Source organism: Carya illinoinensis, chromosome 7 (genome assembly GCF_018687715.1).
Source record: "Carya illinoinensis cultivar Pawnee chromosome 7, C.illinoinensisPawnee_v1, whole genome shotgun sequence".
Lineage (NCBI taxonomy): Eukaryota > Viridiplantae > Streptophyta > Magnoliopsida > Fagales > Juglandaceae > Carya > Carya illinoinensis.
In genome coordinates, this window is record NC_056758.1 from 3719534 (window position 1) to 3732585 (window position 13052).

Genomic DNA, 13052 nt, shown 5'->3' on the forward strand with positions numbered 1-13052 from the left:
TTTAATTTGACAAAACAATATAAAGTTTAAAATAGTGCCTTTGGATGAAATCTTGAATCAGTTTATATATATATCTTTATATGTAAGAAAAGAAAAGAAATTTAAAAGTTACAATAGTTCATAATAAAACATTATTTTTAGAAGGATTACCGCTCCATAAACATAACATTTCAATATTCCATTTTTTATTCTAATTATTGGCAACAATAGCCTACTATTATGGGTAAAATGCAACAATAGCCAACAATAGCCTAATTTCATAAAGATTTTTTTTAATAAAAAAGGAAGAGGGTAGCGTAAATCACTAACCCTAACAATGATTTTATACTGAAGGGTGTGAGGAAGCTTGTACCCGGAAAATAAAACATTCGAGTCCTTGTGCAATTGATTGATAAAGACGAATAAAAAGTAAGAAAATTAGGAAGTTTATTAATTTAAGATAATGGAATAAGCAATTCGAAGACAGTACATGTGAATAATGTTGCCGATTGTGTGGTCCTCTCTCTCGACGGTGAACGACGTAGTGTTGATTATCTTCGTGTCCCTCTTGTACGAGACCCTAAAAATTAAAACTTAAAAGAAACTAAGAAAATGAGGGTTAGAAAGAGGGGGTTTAGAGATAAATCTTTGTAGAGAGAAGCTTTTTAGTGCCTTCAGGGTCGACGAAACGTTCATAGCGGTTGGGAGTGTTCACATCTTTTCTTCTTCTTCTTCTACCGCTGCTTCTGCTCTATTAATGGTCTATCACGATAATGCATAACTTGCCTACCAACGCATTTGTGCCGCATACTCCCCCAAAACGCAACTCATCCCTCTTACCACCGTTGTCCATCAACCAAAAATCACTCCAAGTAGAAGGCTCTGTTTTTCACCCACCAAAACATAGCATTTTCTTTCCTAAAATCAGCCACAACCCAACCACTCCACCACCACGTCGCCACCACAATACACAAAAAGTGCCAACACCAATCCGTCGCCCTCACTCGATAAGCCATGCTGATACCTTCCATACAATGCCTCTACATTTGTGAAAGCTTTATTTTTAAAGCTAGTACACATATATATAAGTGGTGGCATATTGTACCCTTTTCGGTGTATTCCAAGAAACAATTTAACAAAGAGTTGGATACGGTTGACGTTTGGTAGTAGAGACTTTACATCGACGTTAATGTACATATCTAATTAAATAAATTACACCGATTGATGTTTGGAGTCAGCATTAATCATTTATATATCTAATGCCACGTAAGAGAGTTACAACTTAACTTTTATATAATTAAATAGATATTAAAAAATAATATTTAAAATAAAAAATTCTCATCTAATTATCCAAATTTACCCAAATTTCACCAACATGACAAAACGACTTCGTTTCAGAGGCTTTTCTTCCTCTATATAAACGAGCTTCTCCGACCTGGTTTTTCAAAGCAATTTAGCGCGGGAGACTAGAGTTCAATTCGATCGAAGCCACAGAAATGGACAACCACGATCTGGAATTGGAGAAAGCTCGCTTGCTAAGCTTAGCCCTCGAGTTCGGCTTCGATGAAGAGGCGGCAGAGAAGTGCTTGGATCGTTTGGTTCAGCTCTATGGTACCTCATTGCTTCGCCAAAAATCTTAAACCCTAAAACAGTCTTGTCTTTTTCCACACACAAATCTGTGCATGTAATTTCATTAAATAATGAAACGGGTTTGGGGTATTGATTTAATTCTTAGATATGTGGATGTTTTTGCCTGTTTTGTGAATTGTGAGGGTTTTGATTTTGGATTCTACAAGGAATAATGGCTGTTTTGGATAGTGAGTTGAGATGAGATAAGTTGAAATAGTTTATAAATGGTAATGAGATATTTGAGTTGAGATAAGATAAGTTATAAATGGTTTGAGTTAAAATATTTTATGGAATTTTGAGAAATGATTGAAAGAAAATTGAATAAAAATATTATAAAATTATAATATTGTTAGGATATAATTTTTTAACATAGTTTTTATTTTGAGATTTAAAAATTTTGAATTGTTTTTCGTATTTTGTTTGGAAGTTTGAGAAAGTTGTAATAATTAGATAATGATTAGATGAGAAAGGTGAAGATTTGAAATTGAAAAGTGTTTGTATTTGTAATGTTTGGATATTGAGATAGGATAGGATAAGATGGAAGCATATCTCTATTCAAACCAGGCTTAAATCTTACCGAAATGGTATTTATATACTGGTTTGTTAAGCTGTTGTATTGCACAGGCTGATAATAAAACATCATTTGGGTTGAATTTCTTTCTTAAAAGTAGCTGTGACCAGTGCACTTGGTTCTCTATTGAGTCTATTCAGCTGTAGGTATTCATTTCTCCATCATCATTTATTTTTTCCTTCAACAAAAAAATATTTTTTAGGTGAGGATGGCCATGATTTTATCACTGTGGAGCACTGTGGTGATGATTTTCTCGCGGCATTAGCTGAATCAATGCAAGACACTGAAGAATGGGATGATTTACAAGCCATTGAGTCAGAAGCTTGTGGAACCTTAAAGAATATGTTTGACAAAGATGATTGCAACAGATATGAAGCAGATAATGATGAAGGTGGAAGAAGCTATATCAATGTTATAGAGGATTCCCCCAAACCTCAGAAGCATTCGAGTTTTATGGATTTGGATTCTTCTAGTGATGGTGAAGACTTAAGAACTCCGAAGAACAAGGGTGTCAAATCTACCCCTTCTACCGATTGGAGCAGTCCTGTCTTCATGCAGGGGTCAAGTAAATGCCATTCAAAATCTGTGGTATGATATTTAGCCGACAAAAGTTTTTCTCATCTTCTGTTTACTACACAGTGAGGAGCTCAATTTTTGTGCGACTGGTACAGTTGCATCACAGCTGTTTTGTTAATTATTGTTAATAGCAATATTTTTGGCTATCATCTATTGCTGCTAAGTAGTCAAGGGAAAGTGTTAAAGCATGGCTGTTTAAACTTATCCATATGTGTGATTGTAAATGATTGCATGTTGTAGTTAGCTTGTTACAACGTTTGTATTCTCAGTTAAAATGAATACAGACAAGACAAAAATCCTCCCCCTCCCCCCTCTCTCTCTCTGTGATTGTAAGCTTATAATGTAAGCAAAATAGTTTCAGCCTTTCAGACACTGAAGTAGTCGGTCTTTGTTGAAGGATTGTAGGAGCAGCATCATTCAAAGTCCAGTTAAATCAATTTCCTATAAAAGACGGTGCTCCCAAACATCGAAAGAGGAACATGAGACTCTGAGTTATGAAGAATTACAGTCTCTGGATGATTTTGAATTGGCAAATGTTGTGATATTTGGCAACAGGGCATTCCGGCCATTGCAGCATCAGGCTTGTAAAGCAGCTGTAGCAAAGCAAGACTGCTTTATTCTTATGCCTACTGGAGGTGGTAAAAGTCTATGTTACCAGGTCTTGTTCTCTTCCTTATTTTTATAGATTATCTTACCTGTAAGTTCTCTTAAATTACCTTACCTGTATATTCTCTTTAAGATATGAATTGTACAGGAAAATTCCCTTAATCCTGTTAGGGTTTCTAGTCCTCTTAAAAACCGTGCAGGCTAAAGTAGAATATTAGCCATATCTCTAACATCATACTTCCCCTTTTGATGTGGCTTCAAGATGCATATGGGAAGCCTGTTGGTAGTATTGGTGCAAGAAACTTGAAACTTGTCTCTATAATTTGTGTTACAATGTATGTTGTCAATTCTTCGTTGAATGTTCCCTTTATATTTTTTAATAGCTGATGGTCCATGATATACTATTGAGAGGATAGCATTACAGAAAACCGGGAGCCATTGCTGTTGCCATATAATTTACTAAATTTATTTTTCCAAGTCGAGTTGTTTTTTTATTTAGAGTTACATGGGCCAAATAAACCTTGCTACTACTCAATTTAACATATTATCACATGGCTATCACCTTTAGACATTAAGCAATATGAATGCCTGACCTTTATTCGAGTAGTTAAATGTGAGATGCTGTTGACTTACTCTTTACATTGTATGACTCCATGTTTTGTACAGCTTCCAGCAACTCTGCAATCAGGTGTTACGGTAGTTGTATCTCCCCTACTTTCCCTCATCCAGGATCAAATTATCACCCTGAACCTCAAGTTCGGAATACCTGCAACTTTTTTGAATTCTCAACAAACTGCTTCCCAAGCAACAGCTGTCCTCCAAGAACTAAGGCAAGGTTCAGTTCGTCTTTGAACTCATATCTGCTAAGAGAAGTATATTTATCTTCTGCCCAATTTTAAAAAGGAGTTTTCTACATACCATAAGCGATAATAGGTTGTCTTTTCAATGTTTCAATCTTCCATTTCTCTCTACAAAATTCTTCCAATTGATTTTCTCATCCACGTTTGGTTTTCTTATTTCTAGGAAAGATGAGCCATCATGCAAGCTCTTGTATGTAACTCCTGAAAGGATTGCTGGGAACTCATCATTTCTTGAGATTCTAAAAGGTCTGCATTGGAAGGTGAAAATCTCAGGTTTCTGACTGAATTTCTCAAATCTGTTTACAACTAGAGAGTTTTGAAAATAAATGTTGCATGTAGTTGACCCCAGCATATATTACAGGGAAAATTAGCGGGTTTTGTTGTTGACGAAGCACACTGCGTCAGGTATGCAATTTTCTTTTCTGTTTTCTGATTTATTGATTCATATCAATGGCTATAAGTGGTACTGGAATACATGAGAATCATAGCATGGGGATGCATTCCACCTTCTGAAGGAACCTGTCCCATACCTTTCCACGGCCTCACCGAACTACACGATTTTAACCTTTGGCCCTCATAATTGGTTGAGGATTTTATTCGATTACTCTTCATTGATGCATCATCCAAAAGGTGGGCACATGGAGGCTTGGTTTTGATTGTAGTTAGCACTTGTACAATAGGAGAATTCAAGAGTGTATGAGTGTGCCCTTGACTCAGGCCTCTGGTGATAAAGGTTGTGGGAATGGAAGGATTTTTGGTTCAAATCTACCAAACAAATGAAAGAATAATTTCTTTGCCATTTTATATGCCAAGTACTGTTGGAATTATTGTTTTTGATAAGTTTGTAATGTAGGAATTATTGATATTGATAATATCTATTAAATCCGAATATGTGTTGGAAAACTCAGATCCATACTTTCATAAGTTTGAAAGATATATTTTTTTTTTTTTATAACCTTGGGTGTCCGGGCCAGCTTACACGCATTTGAAAGATATTTAACCATAAAATCACATATAAAGTGGTCACGTGATGCCCTTTTTAGGGATAAAAGGAAAGATAAAGAACAGAATCCCATGAATAATATATATATATATTTTTAAAATTTTTTACTTAAACTGGCACAAATTTAACTTGAGAAAGCCATGAACTGATGATTGCCATATGTAATTGCAATACTGATGTAGGCAATCTCTGAAATAGAGGTGCAATTAACATCACAACCACATATGTACCCTTCGATGGTTGACATGTGTTACACCATTTTACCATTTTACAGCCTCCTTTTGCCTCCTGAGATAACCAAGCTACCTTCAGTCCTTCAATCACCATTACCAATCTCAATAGTCTCTCTAACCAAGTTTACCGACATAACCACCTTGTAATCCATCAAGCACCATTTTAACCCCTAGGGGTTGGCTCAAGTGGAAAAGGCCTTGGGTTTGGGGGTATGCTCCCTCTAGGTCTAAGTTTCAAATTCCCTTGGGTGCAAACAATTTCTAGGGGCCATCGGACTAGGGGATTTTCCCCTTGAATTACCCGAGGTGCACTTGCGGGAAACTCCTTGCCGAAGGGCTGTGTACCCCCGGGATTAGTCGGGACGCTGTTCCTGGACATCCAATGCTAAAAAAAAAAAAAAAAAAAAATCCATCAAGCACCATTTTAATGTCTTCTGGTTCATTACCTCCGGTCTTTTACACACTATAGACATGCTGTCGCTGGAGAAGTTATTTTTACCTTTACGAGGGGAAAAAACTGGATTACAAACACCCTCCCCCCTTCCCAAAAAAGGGGAGGAATAACTAGGTTCCAGTTCTCCTCAATTATGTATGTCAAGCAATGCACCTTCTATCATGTAACTGAAACAAGAGAATCTTATCAATTTGTTTTTGTTCTAATTTCATTACTTATTCTTCCCAGCCAATGGGGACATGATTTTCGTCCAGATTATCGCGGATTAGGATGTCTTAAGCAGAATTTCCCGGATGTTCCAGTTATGGCATTGACCGCCACGGCAACCCATTCAGTTCGTGAGGTAATATGAATGACGATGGACTTCTCTATCTGTACCTTACTATGAAAAGCTTATATGTTTCCCTTGTCTGAAATGGATGCCATGCAGGACATAATAAAAGCTTTAAGAATCCCTTATGCTCTGGTTCTTGAAAGAAGCTTTGATAGACCCAACTTGAAGTATGAAGTTGTTGGAAAGACCAAGGAGCCACTGAAGCAACTTGGACAGCTACTAACGGATCGCTTCAAGAGTCAGTGTGGAATTGTATACTGCCTTTCAAAAAGTGAATGTGTTGAGGTTTCAAAGTTTTTGAAGGAGAAATGTCATTTTAAGACAGAATATTACCATGCTGGTTTGGGGGCTCGCCAGAGAGTTTCTGTTCAAAAGAAGTGGCACATGGGAGAGATCCATATTGTTTGTGCAACTATTGCTTTTGGGATGGGAATAGACAAACCAGATGTTGTAAGTCCAGATAAATTCATTTGCTTTCTCATTTATGCTTCTTTGTTGGATTTTCAAATAATGCTGTGGTCATGTGTGATTGTATGATTAATCACAGTAATGATATCTCTATTGCTGAAACTAAATGCTCTCTGTGGTGATTGCAAATGACTACAGCCGTCATACTTTATACAATGGCCATTATGGTATTTTACTGGCATTGGCCACTTATGGAAAACGTTTTAAATATATAGGTTAACACATTAACCTGTGATCGATGAATATTATTAAGTTATTAGAGAGATTTGCTTTTGCTTGGTGTTCAAATATTTTTTTGGGGATTCTTACAACAGGCCATAACTGTGTGTTTGGATTTCACCATTTCTCCAGCCAATTGTGAATTAATGTTTATACTAATCTGTACATCATGTAAGCCAACTTTAAGTTCATCATCTCTATTTATCCACCCCAAGGACTATCAGTTAATTTGGTGGAGAATTAAAGCTGATCTGAAGAGCTGCATATATTGGATAGCTATAGATGACTAACTGACTTGAAATGCGGTTGATATATATTAGTAAAGCATCAAACCCAACAGCTGGCTTTGTCAAAGAAAACTGTGGATGGTGTAAGAGTAATGTTGCACTAGTTGAACATCAGGCACAGGTCAAATTATTTAGGATTAAGATCCTCTAGAGAGTATACTAGCTTTAAACTCTGGTGTTTCACTGTACAATGTCGGTATCATGCTTGCAGCATGGTTGTTTTTCAGTCCAATTTACTGATACAAATTCTTAAGTAATGTGTGTTCTTTTTCTTTCCCTTTTAATGTTCAGCGATTTGTCATCCACAATACAATGTCCAAATCGATTGAAAGCTATTATCAAGAATCCGGAAGGGCTGGAAGAGATAATTTCCCAGCAACATGCATTGCTCTATACCAGAAGAAGGATTTTAGTCGGGTTGTATGTATGTTGCGAAATGGGCAAGGATGCAAAAAAGAAAGCTTTAAGAGAGCAATGGCTCAAGCTAAGAAAATGCAACAGTATTGTGAACTCAAGGTTGGCAACTTCACATTCTAGCATGCAGCTAATTCTCCATTGAACCCGCCCCAAAAAATATCAGCCTTCTTATTACAGAGTTGAGTTTATTTATAAACTCTTGCTTTATTCTTAATATGTTTTGAAATTTTGCAGGCTGAATGTCGGAGACAAGCCTTACTCAAACATTTTGGAGAGTCTTTTGATCAAAAAACCTGCAAATATGGTTCTAATCCTTGTGATAACTGTCTCAAGAACTCCTGAGCACTTGCGTGCTTATCATTATTAGCTAGTGAGGTGTGCCACGAGTCAATCCCGATTAAGTCTACCATCTCCTCTGGGCCACAACTCGGTATTATGTCTTCGTGACATCCCACAAATTTCAATCAGGGGTTGTTTCATGCTCGGCCTGATTTAGCTGCCCGTTTTAATGCCCTTAACGGAAGGGTAAAACAATTGTGTCTTACCACATGAATTCCGTCCCTTTTATCCTTCCAATTCCACCTTAATGGAGGCAATGGTTGATTGGTGGAGGAACCAAAGCCAACCTCCTCTTTGTCAAGTGAAAAGAAAAAACCCAAACCCAAGCCGGCAGTAATTTCTTTTTGCGTCTGTAGCTTGGGGTGTTTGCAGTGTGAGGGTTGTGTGAGTGTGAAGGAAAGTACTCTGGGTTGTTTGCATGGGAGTCTGATTTATGCCCAAAAAGATGAGGTCTGATTAAGACTATCGGATTCTATCCCTGCATTTGAATTCATAATATATTGACTACCTTTTTGTCTTGGGATTCGTGTTTGAGTTCATCAATATTGGAGAAATCAATGTTTGGCATTGACATACGTTGCAACTTGCAAAAGACTAGCATGTAAAAGATATATTAAGTTGAAATCTTAAGCCATTGGTTGTTGTCTTTGTTCTTTTGGGTGTGGTGAAGATCTATTAAGCATATGAGTAGTTGCACTTTTTTTTTTAAAAAAAAAAAAGAAGAAAATGATGGTTTCCAATTTTATTAATACACATGCACTTATTATCTTTGAAGATAAATAAATCCAACCCAAATTGTTAAATAAAAAAAAAATACTAGTGCAAGGTAAATCTCTGAGGATCAGATCCGCGTCTATGATGTGTGATCTGTACATCACAATTAATTTACAACGTTACACAGACAGAACTATTCCATCAATTCTCAGTATTCCTGCGATTATCTTTTGAAGCTGAAAAACAAAAAAGAATCTTTTGTGGACCCTTTTGCAGCGTGTTTTGCAAGTAATTCAACGGCTTGGTTATAACAGGTTGAAGTAAATAAAAACTCACCACTCTTCTCTCCTGGCTTTTCTTTCGAGAATGGCAGTTGGATCATTGCATATTCATTCATCTCCAAGACTCCAAACTTATATTCAAATATAATAATGCATATTCTCTCAGAGATGTAATAATTGTGTCAGATTGTTGATGAATTGGCTCTCTCGATCGATCGGCCTTGACTCGTACAAAGCAACAATTTGGTGCTGCGCCGGATCAATCTTCACCCATCTGGCACCCTCTGTAGTTTAGTACCAGTACTTGAAGCGCCATTAATCCATCTCCTTTTTCTTTTATCTTTTATTTATTTATTTTAACTCCTCATGACACATTGATATTTTGTGTATGCATTGACCTTTGGCATTCCTCTGCCAACCAGTTATACTTCATATGGTTTGTCATATTGCGGGACTGTGTTTAGTAGTCTACAGAGATTGGTGGAACATTAATTAATATGGATCTAAGAGCACTCACATCCCGTTCTGCATCTCACCCCATCCTTATAATTTGGGAAAAAATTACCTGTTTTGGCTCCAAAACCCTCTCCATCCCGTTCCCCAAAATGGGGATGAAAATTAGGGGTGCTACAGGAGGTCCCCATATTTGAGGACCCACTGTACATCCGCATCGCTCTCTCGCCCCAACGGTTGCCCCTTCCAGCCCGCGTCTTCTTCTCCCCCCCTCCCCCCCTCCCTCGCAACGCAGCATGGCTGGATTCTGCCCTCCTCGACTGTAAGTGCTATTTTATTCTCTGATTTGGCTTTGTTTTTCTTCTGGGTTTTCCTGTTTTGTCCGAATTGCTTTTTGTTGGAGGAAGCAAGGAGTATTGTTCCGGGTGACCCAGATACTACTCCATTTTTCTTCGGATTTTCTCCGCTGCTTGCTTTCGCTTTCCATGGTCTAAAACCTCCCTGTTTGATTTTGCTTTGAAGTTGGGGTCTTTTGTTTGCGGGCTTATCTTTCTGCTAATGCTTAAATCTGACCGAGAACAGCAAGATCAGAGGTAATGACCATCTGGGTATTTCCGTTTCTTTGATTTTGGTGCTTTTGCTTAGGGTTTTAATTGTTTGTGGTGAGTTCGGATAATGGGTTTTCTGCTGTATATTCTTTTGTTTTGTAACTGTTACTTGTTGGGAGAATTTGCATTAGGTTCTGTCGGATACCCTTTTGTTTGACTTTATGGTAAATCGCATGGATCAGTTTTATATATAACCTTGGAAAGTATCAAAATCATCATCAAATATTACTCTTCATCCATTGTTTCTATCATTTATTGCCCAAAAGGGTTCATAAATAAAATGGCAAAACACAATGTCGTCTTCTTTGCATCCAAACCACAAGAGATTATGATAAGAAAAATTAAATTTTTGCAGCATCAATTACTCTGTTCCCAAGCTGGTAGCTCTGGAAGTAGATATCAACATAATTCTTCATCTTCTTGTATAATCTTGGCTATGACTCATTGACCAGCCTATCATCCGGTCCAATCTCTTTTTCTGGTTCTGGAATATAGAACACTGCCAAAGACATCCTCTCCCTTTCTGAGTTTGTCACTACTCTGTGTACTGGGCCCTTGAATATTCCGTTACTCATTATCTGCATACAATTCAGAACCAGTTAATGTAATTGAACCATTTATTCTTAAACCTCTATTCTAGGTTTATGGTCTGTAAGAAAATCCCATATTTCGCATTTATGTTGATGTGTCTATCCATCAATGAGTAGATCCATTGTTACTTTTTAAATTAACAATGGGCACTTCAAAGGTAAGATAGAGTGTATATATCATTTTTCATTCAGAAATACCAATGGGCAGTTCAAACCTGAAAGCTAACCTAATTTAATTTAATAAATGAATCAATCCCAGTAATGGTTACCTCCACTTGATCACCAACATTAATGAAAAGAGCCTCTGGAATGATTGGTACAATATCAGTGATAAGTTTTGCAAACTCCTTGGTACAATATCGGGCTTTGTTGCCATCATATCTTGTTTCCTTTACTATGCTTGAAATTGTACCATTCTAAGCCTCAATTATATGTAAATATAACCTGCTTTGTTCTTTGGTTTTGTGCTATCTTGGTGGTGCTTTGTTGCTTGTGCTGCAAAAGGGCTTGGTTTGTTACACTAGCTATGAATTTGGAAATTTTCATTTTTACAGCATTGAGAATTTACATGGAGTGTCACCTGCAGTGTTTGGTCATTTGCAGTGTTTCGTGTCATTCGGGGGAGGGGGGAATATAATTAGGCTGTGATGATGGGGTTAATTCAGAAGTGTAATTGGGGCCCCATCGATATGGCGGGGTAATCGTTACTTGAATAGGCCAAGTTGCAGTTTGTGGTACTCTCCATAAACTGCAATTTCCATTCGGGTGAGGTTTTGCAGCCATTCGATGTTGGACTCCTAGATTACGCATGTTGTCCATATTTACACCATTCTGAGCCACATTTATTGTCTTATTCAATATGGGGATGGGAATGCTCATATTTTTTGTTTTGTGATTTGCATGCTTTTGTTGTTGTTGTTTGTATTCTGTTGCGATAGTTGTGTAATGTGTAAATTAAACCCCCTCGGCTGTTAGAATTAGGGAAACGAAAGGCCCAAGGCAAGCACGCAGAGGAAAATTTCCAACTTAGAAAGATGAAGTATACTCTTTTAGAGGAGTCACGTGCTCAGGAGAAAGAGTTTTATCGCCTTAAGGCCGAAAAGATGGAGTATGACAAGGAGAAGGAGGAAAAAAAATTACGTCAAGAGGATGAAAGACTGAGGTTGGAGGCTGAGAAAGTGGAGCTTGCGAAGAAGGAATCAGATCAGCGCATTATGATGATGGATGTGAGTGTCATGCCAGAAATGCAACAGCTATATTTCCAGCAACTCCAGAGGGAAATCATGATGAGACGCAGTAATGCCCGAGATTTGGATTGATTGTAATGTAATTTTTTTATTGTACTTTTGATGATAGTTTCCTGTTATACTTTTGTGCAAGTAAATTGGATGCCATAATTTCAGAAACAATTATAAGTTATGCCAAATTTAATCCACTATTACATGAAAGAAATACGAGGCCACTGTTACCGAGAAAAAAATACGTGAAATTTTATATTCAATACGTGACTTGGTTCAAAACAATTAAAAAAACGGATAAAGAATACTAAATAATAAAACATGGCCATCACGTTAGAAAATGCACTAATTAAATAAAAAAAATTATTATTTTTATAATACGAATTTCGGTTTAAAAAATGTTGTATTTGATAGTCAAAACCGTAAAAAAATTTTATAGAAATTGATATTTGAAAAAAAAAGATAATAAGACGAAAGAGTTAGTAGTTAAAATTGTAAATGGAAGAGAGAGAAAAAAGTAATAAAAAAAGAATAGAGAAATATTATTTAATAGAATAGAGATAGGGATGGAGAATGGGATGTGGGAGGTTTTTAGAAGATGAATAAAATTTAGGGATAAATTTGAAGAAATGTGATTTTGAGTTAAATTATAGAGATGGGGATGAGGATCCGGATGAGGATGCTTAAGATCTACAAAGTTATTAAGACCTGATTGGAATATTCTGAGGAAGTGCACATGCAAAAGCTTAGCAGCCGCCATGCAATTTATTGTTCTTTTCTTTGCATATTTGTTCTCTCACTTTTCAGAAAGATATCAAAGATTCGCAGACTATGACATTTTAACTACACCATTCAAGTAATCACTTCGTAAATAAACAGCACAAAATCTCAAACATCACTCAATTCTCACCATATTCTTGCATTTCTTTTTTCTTGTTTCCTTGAACATCATTTTGGAAGTCTTGTTTTCTTTCTTAAAAAACTCGGTGAGATGAGAAGTGTATCTGAAATGGTGTAGCCCTCCAAAGCCAAAGCCTGTTTTGGAAAGAAAAATGACCATTCCTCTGATGTAAAAGACCTGATTGATTTACAATATGGAATCATTCTCTTGTGAAAATTGATTTAGAAAAACATTCCTCCAAAATACAAAACAGATATAGATATCTCTCTTTTACCTCAAGTATGTTGTCTGG

General features: G+C 36.7%; 1 protein-coding gene across 1 annotated transcript; it reads left to right on the top strand.

Annotated features, from left to right (window-relative positions):
• Positions 1 to 1418: 1418 nt before the first annotated feature.
• LOC122314803 (ATP-dependent DNA helicase Q-like 1) lies at positions 1419 to 8627 on the top strand. Its single transcript, XM_043130403.1, has 10 exons — positions 1419 to 1590; positions 2382 to 2767; positions 3153 to 3413; positions 4028 to 4191; positions 4385 to 4481; positions 4583 to 4626; positions 6140 to 6254; positions 6342 to 6695; positions 7511 to 7735; positions 7871 to 8627. Exons 1-10 carry the CDS (start codon positions 1476 to 1478, stop codon positions 7976 to 7978), a joined length of 1869 nt encoding a protein of 622 aa, XP_042986337.1. The 5' UTR covers positions 1419 to 1475; the 3' UTR covers positions 7979 to 8627.
• The last annotated feature ends 4425 nt before the right edge of the window (positions 8628 to 13052 follow it).